The sequence below is a fragment of the Myxine glutinosa genome, chromosome 7 (genome assembly GCF_964187855.1).
Source record: "Myxine glutinosa chromosome 7, kmMyxGlut1.1, whole genome shotgun sequence".
Lineage (NCBI taxonomy): Eukaryota > Metazoa > Chordata > Myxini > Myxiniformes > Myxinidae > Myxine > Myxine glutinosa.
The window spans coordinates 142,604,118-142,628,453 of NC_136267.1; the positions used below are offsets into that span (position 1 = coordinate 142,604,118).

At 44.3% G+C, this 24,336-nt stretch overlaps 1 protein-coding gene across 4 annotated transcripts in view; it reads right to left on the reverse strand.

Annotated features, from left to right (window-relative positions):
• The window catches only part of LOC137431707 (nuclear envelope integral membrane protein 1), a 115,397-nt gene that overhangs the window by 47,475 nt on the left and 43,586 nt on the right, over positions 1-24,336 (reverse strand). For all 4 annotated transcript variants that reach the window (XM_068123335.2, XM_068123333.2, XM_078782368.1 and 1 more), the window contains 4 exons: positions 16,433-16,505; positions 15,714-15,810; positions 9,585-9,699; positions 6,505-6,730 (listed from right to left, as the gene is read on the reverse strand). In XM_068123335.2, coding sequence (XP_067979436.2) covers positions 6,505-6,730; positions 9,585-9,699; positions 15,714-15,810; positions 16,433-16,505 — 511 coding nt within the window. The remainder of the gene's footprint in view (positions 1-6,504; positions 6,731-9,584; positions 9,700-15,713; positions 15,811-16,432; positions 16,506-24,336) is intronic.

The following is a 24,336-nucleotide window of genomic DNA, read 5'->3' on the forward strand; positions in this document are numbered from 1 at the left end:
GGAGCAATGAGGGACGAAGCAAGGGGTACCAGTGAGCAATTGAGAAATGACTTGGGTAACAGAATTGGGGGGCTAGAAGGCAAATTGGGGGGCCAATTGAAGGACGTGGGTAACCAAATCGGGGAAGTAAATGAGGGGTTAGCGAGGGACAAGGCCACATATGAGGTAAGGTAAGCCGAGAGGGAGGTTAACCGCAGGTTGAGCGAAGAGGTCGCGGGGGTACGCGACGAGGTAACGCGGTTTGAGAAGCGCGGGTTGAGCGAGGCGGAGCAGAGCGCGGTTAAAATTACGGGCATAGAAATCGCGACCCAGGGTATGGAGAAGCCGGTGACCGCTGAGGTAGAAGAGGAAATTTTAATAAAGCCAGCGGTCGTCGAGGTGAATAAAGAAAAAGAAATAGTGGAAATTGGGATTGGAGAGACGGACTTGGTAGAGCAACAGCGGGAGGAAAAGATGGAAAATGTGCAAAGTCCGTACTCACATCATGATGCCGTGCATAATCCTTATAAAGATTTGCAGGTGCGTGTGGAGCGAAGAAGAAGAACCCCGAAGGTGAGACGGGCTGTGTATGGTGGGTGCTAAGAGGTTTTGCGGGAAGGTGTTTGTCGCGAAAAGAATTTTCGCGCGCTTGGGATTCCAGCGTAACCCGGGCGCTCGTAAAAGGTCTGTGGTGCGCTGTGTGAGAGAAAATAGCACGCGTATGAGGAAAAGGTGTGTGAAGGTGAACGGCGCGCGTGTACGAATGGCGTCGAAGAGCGAGTGTGCTACAAAGTGTGGGAGTAAAACTGAGTGCGAGCGAGAATGCACGTCGGAGGGTATGTGTGAAACAGAGTGTATGGAGTGCGACACGGAGAGCGAGCTGGTTGTGGCGCGGGTGCGGGAGAGCACATCGGAGCGCGTGATGGTGAGTGTTACAGAGGATGTAACCGGAGAGTGTGCGCAAGAGTTGGTGCGAGAGTGTGCGGTGATGATTGGGTGTGCAGAAGTGTGCACACCCGTGGTGAATGTTACAGAGGACGTAACAGAGGAGAGGTGTGGAACAGAGATGTGCGTGATAATAGAGTGTGCGAGGAGAATGGGTGCGCAAGAGGGGTGGTGTGTAACAGGGTGTGCGAATGGTGGAATGGATGCGCAAGAAGGTGCACGAGAAAGGTGTGTAACAGAGGAGTGCATGATAACAGAGTGTGCTGTCGAAAGTGAGGATGAGTGCACAAAAGAGTATGTGAGCGTTATGAGTAGACCTGAGTTTGTGCGAGGGGAGAATGCACGAGCGAGTGCTGCGACAAAGTGTGTGGGATATACGAGCGGCGTTGGAGCGCCGGGTTTGGAGAGTGTGAAATGGGTCGTGTATGGATGCGAGCATGCGAGTAAAGCATCCACGTTGAACGGAGCAGCGGTTAGACCGACGTTTAACCGACGCGAGCTCTCGGTCCGTGCCGGGCTGTGTGTATTGCGGGAGCCGGCGGGGATCGGTGCTGCGTCACTCCTCTTCGGAGCGTCGTGCACGATCCGGGCCGGGCCCCGCACGGTCGAGTCCGGGCTTTGCCGGGCAAGGCGACCGGCCCGGTTCGAGGGAAGGTAGGAGGGATCGGAACGGCGCCCCCTTGTGGTCGCGGCGTTCCACCCGGGCAGGGTTGGCCTATCGTGCTTGGGAGCGAAAGGCCCTGCGTAGGGATGGTGCTTTAAACCTTCGGCCAACCAAACCTCCTCCCCTGAACCGAATGCCGGACGGACCCAACCTGCAGTAGACCAAACCACCCGTATGCATTGCGCGGCTTTGCGAAGCCGAGCTTTGAACATGCATGGACGTACCGAGAGGCTCATGTTTAATGGACGGTGATGATGATAGTGTTTTGATTCGAAATTGGGAATAGTGAATATGATTGGCAGTAATGATTGGCAAATTTGATGGGTAAAAATGATTGGCAGTAATGATTGGCAAATTTGATTGGAAAAAAATTGGATGGGCAAAATTGATAGTGGGAGATGCCCGATGTAGAGGGATGGTAAATAAACCATCCCTCACCTCACCCGGGCACATGAGCATTAGTTATGGGGTTATGGTGGTGAAAACAAAGCCAGGGAGGGTTTGGATAATTGTATAGGGAAATAGATGACCATAGGTAACTGTAGAGTTAAGTAGCGGCATTGTACCTGTAGTGGGGATGTAGAATAGATTAGGTGGATTATAACGACGAGGGAGCGCAGTAGTATAAGGGGCGACTGGGAAGCGCGAGTTTCAGAAGGGGGGTAGTCAGCTTAGACGATGCAGTGTGTGTGAAGGAGGTGATTGAGCAGCGTATTGTGAAAAGTGCGATTGTGAGTTGTATTGAGCGAATGGTCCTGGAGGGAAGACGGGTGCAAGAGCCACCCGGTGCGTGTGAGCACAGGTGTGCAAATACAGGTGTATGGAGAATGGTTGTGTGAAATAGCTGGTATGGAATGGAGTATGGAATGGATGGTGTGGAGTGGGACGTGGGTAGTGTGGAATATGTGGAGTGGAGTGGTTGGTGCGAAAGGAGTGGATGGGGAAGATGGACCCCCTTCACGAATACCCGGGGAGGGTAGTTTAAGAGTAGGTAGAGGGTATAGGTAAATTGTGGTGGATATTGGCATCTGTGGTGCGTGTGGTAGAATGGTGTTTGGATGGGTGCATTAGTGAAGTGGAAATGGCTGGGCATGTGGCCTGTTAGTGTGTGTGTGGTTAAATGGGCACTCCGCCACTGTGAGGATGTCGGCCAGGTGAGGCCGCAGGTGGGCTCTGGGATCCAGTAGAGTTGTTCAGTGGGGCCCGAGGATCCGGAGGACGGACCCGGGAAGCCCAGTGCCAGAGAGGGCACCGAGTGGGGAGAGCGCCAGAGGGCCTTCCCCAGGTAGATAGGTTAGGGTAAGGAGCAGGTAAGCTCGGAGGCAACTACAGTGGCAGAGGTGTGCAGGTGAGTAGACCTGCTGGTGAGCCACACGACCCAGCCCGGAAATTGTGCGAAGGCACGGAGTTGAATCGGGGGAGTGAGACCCCAAATTGGTGAGCGCCACAGGAGGTCAATGGGAGTTTGGTTTTTAGAACCGCATAGGGTAAGATGGCCAATGGTTTTGCAGGGAAAGACCCCGGGTAGAGTAAAAGTGTTAGTCATTTAGAGGATAGTTAGGATGGAAATCCCTTCGCACCATCTGTAGCCACTCACCTGAGGTGATGACATGACTCCACACCATGGTTGTTTTGTTTTTTTTGTGCAAATGTTTTGGAATGGTGAGACGCATCATGACGTGGGGGTGACATTGTGCTTGGTTGTTCCATCTTTTCCTCCTTATGAGGGATTGATGATGAATTGGTGATGGCAAATTTGGGAAATTGGGATTGTTGATGAATTTGGTATTAGGGGAGATATGGGGAAGACGAGACAGTAGAGACGGAATTTGTAAATGTGTAGAGTTGTGTAAATATGGGGTAAGGGGCAAGGGTAGATTAGGTGACAGGGGGGGTGACGTACGATAGGGACGAGCTTTCTCCGCTCGCTCCCATGCGCACCTCACCTCTGCATTGCCTTGTATTGATGTGTACCCTTGCGCCCTTGCACCCCGCTGACTCTGGTTTGTCCTCCTTCCCCACCTATGGACCGTGCTCTCTGGGCACTGAGGGGAAAGCGTGCAGGAGCCGCATTTGTGTGCCCGAGCCGCCGCTGCACAGCCTGCCTGGATAGATACACCACCTTATGGACCGCACGACTTGCAGCCTAGCACCACCATATGGACCACACGTTTCTGTGGCTAAGCACCACACCCTTATGGACCCCACGTGTTGGGGCCTGGCCCCTCTGCTGGGACCGGCCATGATGGCCAGAGAAGAGTTGGCTTGCGGACCACAGTGAGGTGGCCCCTTTTGCCCGACAGGTGGACCACCCATAGTTGGCCCCTGTGTGCCCTAAATAAAAATGGACGCGTTTTGTGCCTTTTTATTATTGCAAATAGGCAGCAAGCCACAAGAAGGACAACATCTGGAAGAAACATCGGCCAGCAGAGGGAGCAGAAAGAAGAACTGTTCAACAGTTTGTTTGTTTTTATTGAAATGTGTGTGAAATGAGCACTGGATGGTGCTTTGTGTGTTCATGGTGCTTATTGGTGCTGATGGTGCTTTGGTGCTTTGTGGGTGCTCTTGTGCTCGGGGGTGCACTGCAATATCAATTGTGCATCCCCGGGCACTTGAGTATGGTGTATCGATGCAGTGCAGTGCATGTCCTTCCTCTTTTTCAGGAACATATTTTTGTCTCCCAAAATGACAGGTCCTGGGTTGCCGTGTAAATACAAAATAGTGTTTTGTAAATAATGCTCCCCACCGGCTTTATGTGTAGTTTGAAAACCATTCCGTAATTCAGTTATCCTGTGGGTGTGAGTCTGTTAGGTAGGATGCAACGTAGCAGGCGGGACATATGTAGTTGTTTTAAAACTGTCGCACTCAAGGGCAAGGTTAATAGTAGAGGGCTATTCCACCTGAGACCTGAGTGTCACATTAAGTAAAGTTAGTTCGGGTCGAGACGACCCTAGAGGAAAAACGGGTGCTGTGTTACGGTTTTTAGAACCTTCACTAGTAAATTTTAGTAAATGTATCACTTATAAATGTCCCCCTGTAGATATCCCCATCAATTGGCTGGTTAAAAATCGCACCCTAGTTAGTCCATGAACAACACACAGCGAACCATAGGACCTCTTCGTAGTTATCTCATTATTATGTGTTTCAGTTAAGGACCTGTTCCCAATAGTTGAATCTGCGTTGCATTAATCAAATAAGATAGGCCCCATTCCGTCCATTTTGCTCTCCCTCTCCAAATTGTGGTACTTCGTTGCCAGCAGCGTTCGCCGCCATTACGCACGTGGTCAAGCCGGAGAAGAAGGGGGGCGGAGCGCCGAGACCGAGGCGTGGCCCTTTCGGCGAGCCAAACAGGGCTGAGATGATCTCGGTGGCGGGCGTGGTTTCGGAGGAGCGCGTAGTGATCTTGGCTCGCGTTATAAAAGAGCGTGCGAAGAGCCCTTTGACGGACTTTTTTCGACAGGCTCCTTTTGGAAGAACTGCGCGGGGACGTCTCTGGCGAAAGAACCATACGGCGGCGCTCTTGAACAAGACTCGTGTGCACACGGCAGTGGCGAAAGAACTCTATGGCGGCGCTCACTGCAAAGGCGTTATAAGAGAACCTTGGAGAGGGTGCGTTTGGCAAAGCCATTCATTTATTACGTACGGAGCATCCCAGTCCCCCTGCTATATGTAAGGTCCGCTCGCGGTTGAACGATACGCGTGAAGCTGCCTGCCGGGTTTTCACCCGCGGGACCGGAGCCTGGACCCCATCGCCTGGACCATCCACCTGGACCTTCCACCCTACCAGCTACAATCCCCGTGTGAGTGTGTATGTTTGTCTGGGATTTAATATAAGACTGTTTAAGGCTGTCCTGTGTATCTTCTTCTTCTTCATCCTGTATCTTACTTTCTTTTCTCTTCCTTTGGTTTGTTGTACATAATTAATGTCTGTTATTTCTTACCCTTTTGGTTTCATTCTTCCCTGATCGCTTTAGACTTTTCTTTCGATTGAATACCTGTGGCACGATTTGGCCAACGCTCGGAATCGGGTTTAGTCTCTTGATAACGGCTCGAACCGCGGATTGCTAAACCGCTCGGCAAATACCATCTTGTCCGCGGTTCGAGCGGTACTTGTCTCCCTGTTTTGCGGAGAGATTGGTGAAGGTATTCGGGAGAACACCTTGACCAATAACCCTGATCAATCCCACCCCGTGAAAAGAGCGTTACAAGTACCAGGACCAGAGACAGCCGGCTTAACAGGCCAAGGGGATTAACCCCCCCTTGCTAAGGGGAGTGCCGTCTCTGAGATCCGTAACAATATAGTCCAGAGGTATGCACATTCACACCTCTGGGCTGTTTCGCGCGGGATCAAATCTCAACCTGGCTTTGAACTGTCACCCTGGTGTTTTGCCTGTAGTGCTACTCATAAATGTGTATGCCGTCCATCAAAAAAGACATCAACCCAGAGGATCCATCTGCCAACACTGGTCATTGACGGACATTAAAATATCCCACATGTCATTTACGAAGAGTAGGTGAGTTATCGTTCGCCCCCTGGACAAATTAAAATTTTCTACCCAAATGAACTTCAGTTAATCAGGCCTAGCAAGCTGGTTCATAAAAGAGTTGGGCCAAAAATGTTGCAATTGGTGTCAATGGAATTAATTTCAGTTGGGGGGATGGTGGGGAAGGGGGAGGGGTGGAAATGTAGTAACAAGACAAATAAACGACCCTGTACATTGAGACAGCAGATTAATGAAAACAGAATGTGGGATTTGAACCAGGGATTCAAACGAATAAAGGTAATTACAAAAAAAAGAAAGAAATAAATTGCTCAAAAACAAACAAGAAAAGCCAAACAACCAATAGCATTCCACACCCAATTGTAATTTTTTGTTTCATCCAAAGAAAAAGAAACAAGTATAAGCCGTACCCACCTGTAGAGCCATGAAAGGCCTGCTATCGGCAAATCGATAAACTTCACAGACACGACAATGATCACTACGGTGAGGGAAAATTTGGGAATCTGTATGCCAAGATAGATAAGGCTAAGGGAAACCAATTGTAGAGCCCAGGAGAGCAGTTGAATACTGCGCTCATCTCGCAAAGGACCATGCCGATAGCACACGGCAAAGCTGATGCAGCCAACAGTCACAAAGTAGCCTGAAAAGAAGCAGTAAGATTAAATGTACCATACAGCTGGATTTGGGTCTGACAAAACTGATTCACGATATACTAAACTAATTATTCCAATGTACAAAGAGGCCAACAACAATGCCTATCAAAATGGGGGCGTTTGGACACATATACGTACTCGCACTCACCCCAGAGCCATCTAGCCTGGATTTTAATCGCAATCCAGCTAAAAACTGTCATCCTGGTGTTTACCATGTAGGATGGTATAATCAAAGTTTGTGCCATCCCTCAGATGGAGGTTGAACTGGACTTTTCGTCTGCTAGCATTAGACAGTGGACATTAAAGATCCCACATTGTGTTTCAGGAAGAGGCGGCTAGTTATCGCCAGCACGTTGAACAAATTTCAAATTTCTGCACCTTCAGTTGAATATCCTGCGTCGAAGTGACGACCTCTCCAGAATTGTAACCCATAGTAACGAGAATGCTTCGGCAGAAGCGATGCTCTGTGTAGAGCGTGGTGAAAGAAAAGTTTTGAAAAATCTATGCGGAAGAGGTTGGTGGAGATCATTATTAATGAAAAGTCAAACGGAGATCATGAAGCAAGAGGTATGGACAGCATTAAAAAGGAGGAAGAAGGGAAGATCGCTAGTCATTGATGAGTTGCACACAGAGATGCTCATTACAGCGGGAGAAGTCGAGGTCAATTGGACGAACAGGCTGTTGAATGTGTAGTATGTATGGGAGAGGGTTCGATTACACAGGATGGGAGGACAGGGATAATTGTGCCGATATGGAAGAGGAAAGGCGATGTTCAAGATCCAGAGAAGTACAGAGGCATTACACTCATTCATCATGTCATGAAGTTACTGAAGAGGATTCTGGATGGAAAGATGAGGAAGAGTGTGAAGATGGAGATCAGAGAAGAGCATCGGGGGTTTAGAAAGGGAATGGGGACGACGGCTGGGATGTCTACACTGAGAAAACTGGTAGAGAAGAGGTTGGAGGTGCAAGGTGAAATGGCAATGGGATTTGTGGCCCTGAGGAAGGCCTATGACACTATCTCGAGAGAGATGGTGATAGTGACACTGAGATGGATGGGAGTGCCGGAATTCGAATTTAGGCTGGTGGAAGGGATGTACAAGGGAACAAAGGGAAGAGTTCTGGTTTGGCCTGGGATGTCGGAGGAGTTCAGCCTGAACATCGGATTGAGGAAAGGAAGCTCTCTCTTCCCACTCATGCTTATAATGGTGATGGACCTGTTAAGCAGGAGGGTAGAAATTAAAGGTATTCTGGAGAGGATGTTGTATTTAGGCGATTTGACTGTTGTGGTGGAGAGTAAGTGGGGGATGCAGAGGGTTCTGGGAGAAGTAGAAGAAGACATTTGAGAAACATAGGCTGAAGATAAGTATGGAGGACGACTGAGGTAATGTGTATCAGGTAGCAGAGAAAACAAATGAATCCAGGTTAGAGGGGAGGGAGATCAGACAAAAAAATTGGTTTGAGTATCTGGGGGGGGGGAACAGTGACTAGGGATGGTAGATCTGAGGATTCAGGCGAGTGCGAATGTGTGGATGATCCGGATCCGGATTCGAATCTTCACCAACATTGAATCAATTCTTCATTGTCACACAACCGACCTATCCACCAAGTATCGTATGAATCAGTCAACTTTTTGAGATATCGTGCATTATATCGTTTTTGGCCCCATCTCTCAATGGTGAAATCACTTTTTTTAAATTTCAAATTTAGATCCGCATCCGGATATTCACCAAAATCTAATCATTGCATCCTTATCACATACCCAACCTCTCCACCAAATTTCATCCAAATCCGTCCACAACCTTTTGATGTATCTTATTCACAAACAGACAGACAAACAAAAAAACAACCAGACAGACAGAGGTGAAAACAGATAACGTGTAAACGTAATCGTGTAAACAGATTGTTTATCGTGATTTATCGTGTAACCAGATAAGCAGAGGTTTAAAAAAAATCAAGGAAATTGAAAGGGAAAGTTCTGGTGACTTGTGTAATGCCAGGCTACCTTTACAGATGAAGACAGTGGCACTGACAGAGACAACAACAGAGGCTGCAGTTCTGTTAGAACAACTGTGTCAGGAGGGTTGTGGGAGTGAAGAAGGTGAATCGGGCAAAGGATGAACTGAGCGTTGGTGCGCAAGTAAGCTTGACAAGGAGATTGATTAAAAGAAAGAAAGGAAAAAAAACTCGTCTGAAGTGGGCTGGTCACGTGTTGTGGCTGGGAGAGAAGAGAATGACAAAGAGAACAGATAGGTTGAAAGAGCAAGGTAGGAGGAAAAGAGGTTGTGACCCTAGGAAGTTCTGAGACCCTGGGAAGTGCCAAGTGACCCTAGGAAGTGATGGCACTTTCCCTAAGCTCAGTGTTTGTCTCATCTAACAGTCTTGTGTTGAGTGACGTATGTTTGTCTGTATGTCAGTTCGACTACGAGCCTTAGATCATGTGTAAAACAAAAGTAAATAAAAAGTCAAGCTACCCCTGTTAACCTCACATGTTTGTATTAAAGGGCATATGAAAAGACAAAACTTTGAAAAGATATCTGAAAATATTACGACTAAAAGTGAAACGACAATATCTCACACTACCAAAACGTTTAAAAGACCCAGATAAAAGTTTGCCTCACAGACATTCCACAAATTATAAATGACAAACAGGTCATTTCATGATATGAGCTTAACAACAACAAAAGCATTTCATGCTACTTTATAGATTGGTCTACGTTTCTTCCATTGTAACAATCATGCAAAAAAAATTGTGTATGTGTATATGTATATATACAGTACATGTACATGGGTGAGCATGCACACAAAAGGATGGGATGATACTCTTCAAAGAGCTCTTACCAATGACAATCTGCCAGTGCTGACTCAATATCGTTCCCAGGTTCCTATACACACGCTGCATCATGAACACAGCCATGGACCAGCCACTTGCCACAATCATGAAGAAAACATTCCTCTGCCAACACAACAGGTAACTGCGATCAATGGGCAAGTCAAACAGTGATTTATACATGTTTAAATGATGGGAATAGTGCCTATTTGTGAGGACATAACATAGGTAGCCAGAGTTGTGGGTATTAAATCATTTGGATGGCAGCTTCTGGAAACCAATGTAGTTTCCTGAGAATGATCACATCATGTTCAGATTGTTGGTGAAAACCTGGCTGGTTCATAAATGACCCCTCAGGGAGGGAGAGGAGAGGGTTATCTGCCTGCCCCTCGTCTGCTCAACAGCTGATGCCATTCCACTGTGGTTGACCCTTGATGTCTCTCGGGCAAATGAGGTCGACACCAAAGCACGACTTGTGTAGGTTCCCATACCAATTAAATATATAGATAAATTATATTATCTATTATATTCTGGCAAATAATATATGCACCAGGTGGAAATTAAATGAATTCCTTCAGCTTTTGAATAGTCTTCCCAAATGCTATGCTCAAGTTGCCCTTACAACACAGCAAACTAATAAGCAACCGCAAAATGACAACTTTCTTAAAAGCAGCAAATCACCACTAGAACTAGAACGGCACTAGTAGAGCGCATAGTCTTGCCTCACGTGTTCATTCTGAACAAAAATACCATCGTTAACAAAACACACTGCTATTACGGCTCACATACTTGGATCATCCATGCACCCTATTATATCACATAGTTTCTTGGCATGGGGTATGAACGTCATAAATTTAATTCTCTCACATCAGGTCATAGATCAGATACAGACTTGGCATTTAATATGGAATATTTTTTTTGTGGGGGTGAACTTACTTTTCAAGATGTCTTAGAACCAAAAGTTCATTGGAATTATGTTGAAATTATTCTAGATTTTGTTAATGTGACCTTTAAAAGAAACAAAAACCACATTTGACATTTCGAAACAAATAAATTGATCCTTGAAAGTGATGTAAACTGATATCGAACTCAAATCATGGACAGTACTGTGTTAAACTTCTGTACGTTTTCCAGAAGTATCTCTTTATTTTGCACATTAGGCAAAAATTTTTTTAACAAAAACAAAAGTTAAATTACGACTGGGATTACGGACAGTAAAATTACAGTTCAGTACTTCGTGTAACCCCCACGAGCATTCAGGAGAGCACGTACACGTTGAGGCATGCTGTTCACGAGATTTGCCAAGGTTTGCACAGGAATTGCTTGCCATGCAGTGACAACAGCCTGCTGCAATTCACGCACAGACGTCGGCTGCTGGTCCAAGTGGTCGATTTGACGCGTTAATTCTGCCAACAAGTTCTCCATCGGATTCATATCCGGGGACATGGCAGGCCACTCCATATGCTCTACACCACGGTCAGCAAGAAAGTGTTGGATCATGCGAGCATGATGAGGCCGTGCATTGTCATCTTGGAAGACAAAGTTTCCTCGAAAGGCTGCACGAGCAAATGGAAGCAATGTTTCTTCCAGAATGGCCCTGTACTTGAACTGGTTCAGGTTTCCATTCAGAACAACCAGGTCAGTTTTGCCCCCTGCATGAAAAGCAGCCCAAATGGTCACCCCACCACCTCCGGCTTGGACTCTTGGCACTATACAATATTCTTTGTGGGCTTCATGCACTTGTCTGCGCACTCGGACGTGGCCATCTTGACGATAGACCAGAAATCTAGACTCGTCACCGAAGGTCACGTGATTCCAGTGTCCTGGCTGCCATTGACGGTACTCTCTAGCCCACTGCAATCAGCGCTGGCGGTGTTGTCTGGTCAGGCGTGGCTTTCTCAGGGGACGCCTGGCACGATAGCCTGCTTGAACCAGTCGTTGGTTGACTAGCCTTCTGGATACAGGTACATTTGTCAGTTGCTGCCACTCAGCCCTATGGCGATTAGCTGACTTGGTACGGCCATTGCAGACTAACCGGTGCAGCTGGTGATCATCCCTCCTTGCGGTTCTGCGGGGATGTCCTGGCCTCGGTATTGGAGTAGGGACACCCCTCTGAGCATTGCATTTCATTTCAGGATCTTTGACACCTGACCTTGAGTGATGCCATACTGCCGAGCAATAGCACGGTCTTTCATGCCGTAATTTAGTAAAGCCACCACTCCATGACAAACAGCATTGTCGAGTTGACGGACCATCTCCAGAGGAAGCGGCAATAACTTTTGGAGACGTGCAGCAGTTGTTTTCCACTAATACAGAACGCAACAACCCTTGTATACCCGACTGTGAAGCCAATCGTCAAATGCACCTGTCCGTACATTTTGCCACGCCACCTGTGATATAATCCTGTTGTTGACTTCTTGCTGCGACAGACAATCAGTGACATGGTTCTTTTAACAAATAAATCACCAAAGTGTAAAAGAAACTCACCAGATTGATATACTGAGTATAGAAAGTAAACCCAAGTCAAGAAAAAAAAATTTTTCCATATTAAATGCCAAGTCTGTATATTAAGTTTAAGTTTTTTGGACAAGGTTTTAATTTCAACCAATTAGGGCTGGAATACCACTTTACCAATGACGTCATCATAATCACCCTATATGCCCCATGGGGAGTTGATGAGATATGGCAAGTTTCAATTTTATTTTTTTCCGTTGAACTGTTTCGGAGAAAATGATGTCCAATTTTTTTTGCTTTAATCTAATATGGCTGCCATACCATGTGACCTATGACATCAGTTAGCAATAAAATATTATCCATGGGAAGTCCCTCCTATGTTTAAAGTTCCACATCGATTGGACAGGTGGTTGCAGAGAAAACCATTTTGACAGACAGACACACATGCATTGCAAGTCTCACATCCCCTTTGGGGAGAGACTAATTACTGCTCAGCAATATTACCTCTGTAAAAACAAATCTTGCAATGCCCAGTGATTATAATAGTGTACATAGTATGCTCATCAACTTTCTGGAAAAGTTCATGGCTCAATGGAAAAGCAACACAGCTGATGATTGAGGCCACAAACTTAAGATCAGTGTGAAACGTCACATGACTACAATGACATTCGTTCAAACAAGACCTGATACACCATTTGTATCAACAGGAAGCACTATGTCCCTGCCCTCAGCAGCCTTAAACTTGATCGGGCCAGGACTATTAGATCGCAGAGTCACCATGTATAAGGCACAGACACTGGGTCAGGTGGAGTGAAATATAATCACATAATTATTGCTTTTCAGAAAGCAGAAAATGAGACCAATTCCCACCATAGGTAGTCTTTTTATTTATTTATCATTTTTCTTCTTTGTAAAACACTTTGGGATTGTATTTGAAACAAAAAGAACTGTATCAGAAACTAGGGAGTTAAGAGAACACCTTACCCCACACAGTCTTGAGAAAAACTAGCAGGGACCCATGGAACAGAGTTCCATGGAAATCCCTCCCTTTGTTTGGGCAGTGTATAGGCAACAAAGCACTAGCTTGCATGCTCAAGGAAGTTTATGTTCACTGCTAACAACCCAGTGTTAATTTTAGTCATCCTGACATGTAATTGCCAAAAAATAATGTTTTGAAATGGTTTTATGTTCCCAGAGGTCAGATGTTGAACGGGAAAAAAATGATAATTGCAATATTAAAGTGTCAATGATGGTGAATGAAAGCCACAATCAGGAAACAAACCTGTTGTTTTATACACCTCACGAAACAAACGTTTCTAATTAACACCAGGCAAATCGCCTATCGTTTCCAATGGCATAATTTATGCTTTATGATGGTAAACAATAGTGGTAATCAGTAAATAAAAAAAATAAAAAATGGGGACCCTGGTAATTCAATTTTTACATAAAGCCTACGTTTGTTGAAATCTATATTGAAATTACTAGTGGGGTCATCCGTGGGAATCCCACGGGCATGGAGGTGTATCGTTGCGATCGGTGCAGCCGTTTTTGTGGTACCCGGAACACGAGTGTGTTCGGCGGTTATATCTGCAAAAGGTGGCTACTTTGCTGAGTCAAAAGTTTAAATCAAATTTTGTTAAACAAAATGATTCTATGATTTCTTTTTTATCTCCAATTGTTTATTTGTTCTATGCTTAATTTCAGAGTACATTGAGACATTAAACTGCACAAATTTCAATAAAAACTGGAAAAATTGAGGTGTTCTAAAACTTTTGACCAGTAGTGCAACCACCGAACACACTCGTGGCATTCTTTCTACAATGGAAATCAAATATTGTTCGGGAAGTTCTTCCCAACACTGTTGCAGAAGTTCTCACAAATGTGTTGCACTTATAGGTTGCTTTGCTTTCACCCTTCTGTCCAGTTCATCCCAAACCAGCTTGATGGGGTTTAAGTCTGAAGAATGTGCTGGCCATTCCATGATTTTAAGCCAACCGTCTTGTTCTTTTACTCGAAGTTGGTTTTGGCATAGCCTGGAGGTGTGTTTAGGGTCATCATCTTGCTGTAGGATGTACCCCTGACCAACTAGGCGTATACCAGAGGGTATTGCATGGCGCTGCAAAATGCTGTGGTAGCCCTTTTGGTTCAGGGTGCCAGTCACTCTGTGCAAGACGCCGACTCTGGATCCAGCAGAAGAGCCCCAGACCATCACGCTTCCTCCTCCATGTTTGACAGTTGGTGTCACACACTGAGGAACCATCCTTTCGCCGACTCGACGGCATACAAAAACCCTGCGTGATGAACCGAAGATTTCAAATTTTGATTCATCGGTCCATAAGACCTTCTTCCAGTCTTCAGTAGTCCACTGGCGGTGCTTCGTGGCCCAGGAAAGCCTCTTTTTCTTATTTTGCCATCTTAGCAATGGCTTTCTTACTACCACTCGACCTGTCAAACCTGCAGCTCAAAGTCTTCTATTCACAGTTGAAACTGAGACTGCTTACTTCGACCAGTGTTAAGCTGTGCTTGAAGCTGTTGTCCTGTGAGCCGCCTATCACGCAAGCTGTTGACTCTCAGAAACTTGTCTTCTGATTCTGTTGTGGCTTTGGGTCTGCCAGACCTCTTCCTGTCAGAGTTTCCTCCAGTTTCCAATCTTCTACTTCCTGCAGTGCAATATTGTCCAAATAATGCTTCAGAGGGTGCAATAAGTCTGTTCCAATACTGCTTTTATACAGACAGTGGGTTGGTAATCAAGTAATCAGCAGAGGTTGAGACACCTGTATGAATTTTTTGCATCAACTTTCAAGGCTTAATGTACTTACATTGCTGCAGAACAGCTGTAAGTTGTTAACCCATTACTTGTTCCCTGAAGGCCTTTTTTTTTTAACAATATAACTGTGCAATTTACATTATTTTCCCGTTTTTGCTAACCTAAACTTTTTTTTTTTAACCTCGAGCAGTTTACTGCTTACCTTTGTACCATTTCAGGTTATTCATTGTACATTAAACTGCGTAAATTTCAATAAAAACTGGAAAAATTGAGGTGTTCTAAAACTTTTGACCGGTAGTGTATTTATTTGAACTGTTTATTGGGGTGATTTGGGGCAACTCAACCTTTTCCTAGGTATGCATTTTAGGGTCCATCACAAGTTGCCTAGACAAGATAAAAACTTTTTTTTTTAAATACCACATATGATATTATCCTCAGGATTTCCACAGTCTATCTGGTAAACCATTATTTGGATTTTAAACATTACAATAACTAGAACGGCACTCTCCGACGTCGTGACGTCAACTGATATTACATCATTATACATACTTGAACCAAGTTTAATTTAAATCCCTTCAGCTGATCCTTGATGCCAAAATCGAATCAGTTCATCTTAGCAAAATAATATATACCTACACCAAATTTGGTCAAAATCCCATCACTGGTTCACAAGTTAGCGTGACAGAATTTTTACCAAACGGGATGTCTGACCTTTGACCTTTTGACCACAATAATCGAATCTGTTTATCTCGACATCATAATACATACTTGTACCAAGTTTGACTTCGTTCCCATCAGCCGTTCATAAGTTATCGCGGTAATGAAAACGTATCACGGACGGACAATCCGAAAACATAATGCCTCCATCGACTTCGTAGGTGGAGGCATAAAAGCCCATCACACATGCACGCACACATACCTTAGCAGGCAGCAGACGGCTAAGGACAAAAATAATAACAAGAAGGGAAGCGAAGACTCCCAGCAAGACTCCAGATGTGTATAAAAATGATGCACTCCTGTTCAGGTCAATGAGGCAAGAAAGGAGAGTTAGCGATGCAATCGGGAATCGGACTGCAAGAAAGTATGTGCCAGTTATAGAAGCGAGATTAACCGTGACTAAAAATAGTGCGAATTTGCAATCATTTCACAAATTTCAAAACACAATCAGCAACAATACAAAATACTGACAGAACGAATTGAAGCCATAACAATTAAAAGGTTAAATTGCACGACTGAATTGGTCTACATCTGGGAAATAATTCAGGATAATATCTGAGATTGCATCGGTACTTTAATGATGCATTTTCTGATAAATATTTGAAGCAAATAACTATGCAGTATAATGATTAGACTTAGCACATCTCATTTTGAAAGCAGAATTCGGTTTTCTTTACATTAAAAATAAATAAATAAAACAAGACAAGCCCAAATCCCACCTCAGGTAAAACCCAAACAAATGGTGTCATGTGGCAAAAGGATCGTCCAATTTCAACACAGAGCTGGAAACTTAATGTATGCCCAAAATCCCCCCCCCCCCCACACCCCCCAAAAAAAACACAAACAGGTAATCAAAGTGCATTTTCTAAAGTATGCCTCATCCAACCAAATATGTGTCCTGTGATCATGCTGGGTACACACCTGCTCAAAGAATCTGCATAGAAGAACAATAGGAGTCCCAGCACGAGGCAGCCAATCAGCCACAAGTCATACCCTGCACACATGCAAGCAATTTCTCAAAATACAAACAGCACATGAAAATTGACCGTCTCTCAAATACGTATTCACTTTGGAAATGTACAAAATAATGGACAAAGGGGTTAGTTGCTGTTAATAGTCACTGACTGGGCATCCTCCATCATGCAAGGTCCTTCCTTTAGTTCCTTCGCACACCTGAACTCTTATGCATCAACAATGCCCGCATCTTCATGGAGTCTGTTCTCCTCTCTGGGTTGGCACCCCTGCCTCATACCTTGCTCAGATTGACACCATTGAAACCAAGGCCTTCAAGATCATTGGAATCTTCCACATTGAAGCTGAATTTATGGGCCTATTACTTTCCAACTGCAAACAGTTTGGTGGCCTGTTTTATATTGCCACTCCTCGAACATGCTCTTTCATCCCTCCGACCCTCAGAGACGTACGAGTTCTTCCAGAACTCTAAAGATTCCAGCTCACTGCCCACCTCCACTTCACTCCTTTGTTATCCTTGCGATATCTCCTTCCTCAGTATGTTCCATCCCAATCTTCCCTCTGGAGCTTCAAGCCAAAAGTACATCACCATCTTCGATCATCCTCCATCTCGGGGCATGAACTTTATTATCCTCCAACCAAATTACCCCACCCAATCTATGTGCAGGTTCATAGGTTTCCTTCTTTCTCCTTCTCCTGTTTGTTGATCCACATGTTACATCTCAAATTTGGCTTTACTGTCCTTGTAGCCTCCGTCACCTTGCTCTTCCATGGGTATAGTTTTTTGGGGGATTCTCAAATAGAAAATAGAATTTGATGCAAATGTGACAATGGATATGCCTCCACCCACATTAGATGTCAATCCATTGTTACATTTGATCTCAAATGTCACATGAAACATTAAAGGTCACTTGAGAGAGAGTGGGAGAGAGAAAAGAGAGTAAAGTAGAAGAGAAAAAACATCAGATGCTTCTAAACTCGAGTTATCATCTGCAAAAAAAAATAATCATAGGCGCACATGACCTTTGACCTGTTGAAGCCAAAATGGAATCAGTTAATCATTGTATTGCAGTCCATACTTGTGCCAGGTTTGGTTGGAACCTCTTCTGTGGTTCACAAGTTATTGCAGTAACCCTGATTTTAAATTAAAGGTCACATAACCATCGACCTTTGACTTCAAAAAAAAATGCAGGATACAGTGCATTCAGAAAGTATTCAGACCCCTTCACTTTTTTCACATTTTGTTATGTTGAGCCTTATGCTGAAATCGTTTAAATTCATTTTTTCCCTCATCAATCTACACTCAATACCTCATAATGACAAAGAGAAAACAGGATTTTAGAAAGTTTTGCGAATTTATTAAAAAGAAAAAACTGAAATATCACATTGACATAAGTATTCATACCCTTTGCTATGACACTTGAAATTTAGCTCAGGTGCCTCCCATTTCTCTTCATCATCTTTGAGATGTTTCTACACCTTGATTGGAGTCCACCTGTGGTAAATTTAATTGATTGGACATGATTTGGAAAGGCACACACCTGTCCATATAAGGTCTCACAGCTGACAATGCATATCAGAGCAAAAACCAAGCCATGAGGTCAAAGGAACTGCCTGCAGAGCGCAGAGACAGGATTGTGTCGAGGCACAGATCTGGGGAAACCTACAAAAAAATTCTGCTGCATTGAAGGTTCCCAAGAGCACAGTGGCCTCCATAATTTTTAAATGGAAGAAGTTTGGAACAACCAGGACTCTTCCTAGAGCTGGCCGGCCGGCCAAACTGAGCAATCGGGGGAGAAGGGCCTTTGTAATAGAGGTGACCAAACACCCGATGGTCACTCTGGCTGAGCTCCAGAGATCCTGTGTGGAGATGGTAGAAACTTCCAGAAGGCCAACCATCACTGCAACACTCCACCGATCTGGGCTTTATGGCAGTGGCCAGACGGAAGCCTCTCCTCAGTGAAAGACACATGAAAGCCCACTTGGAGTTTCCAAAAAAGCACCTAAAGGACTCTCAGACTGTGAGAAACATGATTCTGTGGTCTGATGAAACCAAGATTGAACTGTTTGGCTTCTGTCTGGCCACTCTGCCACAACGCCCAGATCGGTGGGGTGTTGCAGTGATGGTTGTCCTTCTGGAAGTTTCTCCCATCTCCACACAGGATCTCTGGAGCTCAGCCAGAGTGACCATCGGGTTCTTGGTCACCTCTATTACAAAGGCCCTTCTCCCCCGATTGCTCAGTTTGGCCAGGCGGCCAGCTCTAGGAAGAGTCCTGGTTGTTCCAAACTTCTTCCATTTAAGAATTATGGAGGCCACTGTGCTCTTGGGAACCTCCAATGCAGCAGAATTTTTTTTGTAGGCTTCCCCAGATCTGTGCCTCGACACAATCCTGTCTCTGAGCTCTGCAGGCAGTTCCTTCAACCTCATGGCTTGGTTTTTGCTCTGATATACATTGTCAGCTGTGAGACCTTATATAGACAGGTGTGTGCCTTTCAAAATCATGTCCAATCAATTGAATTTACCACAGGTGGACTCCAATCAAGGTGTAGAAACATCTAAACGATGATCAAGAGAAATGGGAGGCACCTGAGCTAAATTTCAAGTGTCATAGCAACGGGTATGAATACTTATGTCAATGTGATATTTCAGTTTTTTCTTTTTAATAAATTTGCAAAACTTTCTAAAATCCTGTTTTCTCTTTGTCATTATGGGGTATTGAGTGTAGATTGATGAGGGAAAAAATGAATTTAAACGATGTCAGCATAAGGCTGCAACATAACAAAATGTGAAAAAAGTGAATGGGTCTGAATATTTTCTGAATGCACTGTAGAATGCGTTCATCCTTGCATCATCGTACATACTTGTACCAAGTTTGAACAAAAGTCCTTCAGCAGTTCACACATTATCGATGCAACTTTTCTGTGGTTCCTCTTCAAACTATGGAACAACGCAGAATCTGTTACAGAGCATGATCAAAATCCCCATCTAAAGGATGTTGAATGGGCAATCAGAGTTTAAAACCCATGCCACAAACTATTTGCACAACACAGCTTGAGTGAGGTCATACACAGCACAGACACTTGTTTGTGCTTACACATTGTCGAAAAGCAACATGAGGCATGTTCACTACACAAATGGAATACAGGTGCAATGATCACTTCCCATCGTGATACGATAAGTTTGTTTTTTTCCAGAACAGTCCATTTCCTCCGCATTGTACACTCGCTCTGGTGAATATAAAGCACATTCAGTTGAAATGTGCCTGAAAATGGCTTAACGGTGGACACTGGCACCTGCACCGACGTGTGCTGGGGGCCATGATAATTTTAGAACTGGTCCAGCCATCTGATATCTGCCATAAATGATGTTCAGCAATGTGTGATGGAGCAAGTGAAAACCTTCTGATAAACCCTCCAGTACTTTGTCCTTCAATAACAGCTCAGAAAGGGGAATGTTCTCCTTGTGTATTCACTGGAACTACTTGACTGGTCCTTCAAAGAAAACTTGTCTTTTGGCACATTTTACATTCCCACTCAGATATACTAGCTGTACCAGCTCCAAGACAGACCATATGACTGCGTGTATATACTCGCCAACCTTAACTTAATCACTACTGCAAACTTCTCCTCTATAGTCCAACCCTTAAGGTCATGCTTCTTTCAATGACTTTGAACCTACAGCCATAAATGACAATCCCATAGAGAGAAATCACAAATAAATGGATGTGGTGCCAATACAGGTCACCTACACCAAGTAAAACCTCTTCTGTTGAAACTGCCAAAATCAAGACTCTCTGCTCACCTTCACTCTTTCATTCCGCTTTTCTTCCACCTCTGGAACAAACTCCCTCACTCTCTTCAATCCCTCTCCTCCCTTCAGGTCTTTAAAACAGCTGTTCACCACCTCACTCAAGCTATAACTTTTAGAGTTATAGTGGTTTATATATCTCTTGTCTTCCCCCATCCAAAACCTCGATCTTTTCTACCCCCGTTAAAATACCCCAAATCCACCTCTTTCAATCCCCAACTTCTTTCCTGAAATTCCTAGTAGTGAAATTCCGAGTAGTGTTCATTTGCTTTATACCATGTACCTCTCCCTCCTCCCCAGCCCTCCCCCTTCCACAGATCTACCGACACCCATGTTCTCTACTGTTGTTGTGCTTGTGTTCCCTCTCTCTCTCCCCCTCTTGTCTCCCACACCGTTCATTGTATGTTGTATGTGTCTATGCATGTTTTCATGTTCAATGTGTTATAGCTCTTACACGCGCCTCGATTCTGTACCCAATATGAAAAAAAAAAGGAAAAAAAAAAAGGCACTCCGGTAATAGATCTTCACTCTGGCTTGCCTCAAAAAATTATATAATTTTGTGCCACCTTCAGAACTGTTTATTTTCAATGCATGTTCTCACTGTAAATGGAGCAGTTATTTAATTTAGCAGGCAGGAGTTGTTCCTTTTCTCTGTTCAAAGAAGACCACTTATTTTTGCATCTTCAGATGCATAGGTATGCCAAAACAGCTTTCGAGGCTATTGGGCACAATCCTGGATGGGTCGCCATTCCGACACAGGATACCCGAATGGCTCATTCCAGTAAGCTGGTACTCATTTTGCCGACCTCGGAAGGATGACAGATGACAGTTCAAAGTTTTTCGGTTATTCCAAGCCGTACCACATGTTACCACAATTTACCACATGTTATGTACGTACAATTTACCACGTACCACATGTTACCACATGTTACCACATGTTACAAGCCGTACCACAATTTACAATTCCAATTCCAAGAAGCCCGTACCACATGACCTATGACGTCTTAATTATCATTAAAATTTCTACAAGAGAAGGTGCACCGATGGTGAAAATTTCCTTTCAATTGGACGAACGATTGCAGAGAAAATCATATTTATTCTGTGCGGACAAACAGACAAATGAAAAATCGGTCAGAGACCGAGGACTTGCTGGAATTTACTTTTTTATCGGCCATTTAGGACAAATATGGCGGCCGAACCACATGACCGATGATATCATATTTTATTCCCCATGGAGAGTTCTTTACAATGAGCCATGTCTCAAAATTTTTTCTATGCAGCACTTTTGGAGATATAGAGGTGCTAAGTTTTTCGGCTTTTCCAAGATGGCGGCCAAACCACGTGACTGATGATGTCATCATTAACATATTTTATTCCCCATGGAGAGTTCTTTACAATCAATGAGCCATGTCTCAATTTTTTCTGTTCAGCACTTTCGGAGATAATAAGGTGCAAAGTTTTTCGGTTTTTCCAAGATGGCGGCTGAACCACGTGACTGATGACGTCATCAATTGGGCACAGTCTCTTCCAGGGCAAGACAAATACGTGTGCAAAGTTTGGCGATTCTACGTGCAACGGTGTAGACGTAGTGCTGCAAACAGACAAACAGACAGACAGATGAAAAATCGGTCAGAGACCGAGGACTTGCCGGAATTTACGTTTTTATCGGCCATTTAGGACAAATATGGCGGCCGAACCACGTGACAGATGACGTCATCATTAACATATTTTATTCCCTATGGAGAGTTCTTTACAATGAGCCATGTCTCAATTTTTTTCTATTCAGCACTTTTGGAGATATGGAGGTGTTACGTTTTTCGGTTTTTCCAAGATGGCGGCCGAACCATGTGACCTATGATGTCATCACTAACATATTTTATTCCCCATGGAGAGTTCTTTACAATGAGCCATGTCTCAATTTTTTCTATTCAGTACTTTCAGAGATATGGAGGTGCACATTTTTCGGTTTTTCCAAGATGGCGGCCGAACCACGTGACATATGACGTCGTCATTACCATATTTTATTCCCCATGGAGAGTTCTTTACAATGAGCCATGTCTCAATTTTTTCTGTTCAGCACTTTTGGAGATATAGTGGAGCAAAGTTTTGCCGTTTTTCCAAGATGGCGCCCGACCACGTGACTGATGACGTCATCATTAACATATTTTATTCCCCATGGAGAGTTCTTTACAATGAGCCATGTCTCAATTTTTTCTGTTCAGCACTTTTGGAGATATAGTGGTGCAAAGTTTTGCCGTTTTTCCAAGATGGCGGCCGACCACGTGACTGATGACGTCATCATTAACATGTTTTATTCCCCATGGAGAGTTCTTCACAATGAGCCATGTCTCAATTTTTTCTGTTCAGCACTGAGATATCGAGGTGAAAATTTTTTCGGTTTTTCCAAGATGGCGGCCGAACCACGTGACTGATGACGTCATCATTTGGGCGCAGTATATTAGAGGGCAAGACCAATATGTGTGCCAAGTTTGGCGATTCTATGTGCAACGGTGTAGACGTAGTGCTGCAAACAGACAAACAGACAGACAAACAGATGAAAAATCGGTCAGAGACCGAGGACTTGCCGGAATGTACTTTTTTATTGGCCATTGAGGACAAATATGGCGGCCGAACCACGTGACCGATGACGTCATCATTAACATATTTTATTCCCCATGGAGAGTTCTTTACAATGAGGCATGTCTCAATTTTTTCTATTCAGCACTTTTGGACACATAGAGGTGCTAAGTTTTTCGGTTTTTCCAAGATGGCGGCCGAACCACGTGACATATGACGTCATCATTAACAAATTTTATTCCCCATGGAGAGTTCTTTACAATGAGCCATGTCTCAATTTTTTCTGTTCAGCACTTTTGGAGATATAGTGGTGCAAAGTTTTGCCGTTTTTCCAAGATGGCGGCCGACCACGTGACATATGACATCATCATTAACATATTTTATTCCCCATGGAGAGTTCTTTACAATGAGCCATGTCTCAATTTTTTCTGTTCAGCACTTTTGGAGATTTCGTGGTGCAAAGTTTTGCCGTTTTTCCAAGATGGCGGCCAACCACGTGACTGATGACATCATCATTAACATATTTTATTCCCCATGGAGAGTTCTTTGCAATGAGCCATGTCTCAATTTTTTCTGTTCAGCACTTTTGGAGATATAGTGGTGCAAAGTTTTGCCGTTTTTCCAAGATGGCGGCCGACCACGTGACATATGACGTCATCATTAACATATTTTATTCCCCATGGAGAGTTCTTAACAATGAGCCATGTCTCAATTTTTTCTGTTCAGCACTTTTGGAGATATAGTGGCGCAACGTTTTGCCGTTTTTCCAAGATGGCGACCGAACCACGTGACTGATGACGTCATCATTTACATATTTTATTCCCCATGGAGAGTTCTTTACAATGAGCCATGTCTCAATTTTTTCTGTTCAGTACTTTCGGAGATATAGAGGTGCAAAGGTTTTCGGTTTTTCCAAGATGGCGGCCGAACCACGTCACCGATGACGTCATCAATTGGGCACAGTCTATTCCAGGGCAAGACCAATATGTGTGCAAAGTTTGGCGATTCTACGTGCAACAGTGTAGACGCAGTGCTGCAAACAGACAGACAGACAGACAGACAAACAGACAGACAAACAGACAAACAAACGAACAGATCAACATACTTGCCGGAAAATTTTTCCGGCAAGTAATGAAAAATCGGTCAGAGACCGAGGACTTGCCGGAATGTACTTTTTTATTGGCCATTTAGGACAAATATGGCGGCCGAACCACGTGACTGATGACGTCATCATTAACATATTTTATTCCCCATGGAGAGTTCTTTACATTGAGCCATGTCTCAATTTTTTCTATTCAGGACTTTTGGAGATGTGGAGGTGCAGAGTTTTTCGGTTTTTCCAAGATGGCGGCCGAACCACGTGACCGATGACATCATCATTAACATATTTTATTCCCCATGGAGAGTTCTTTACAATGAGCCATGTCACAATTTTTTCTATTCAGCACTTTCGGAGATATGGAGGTGC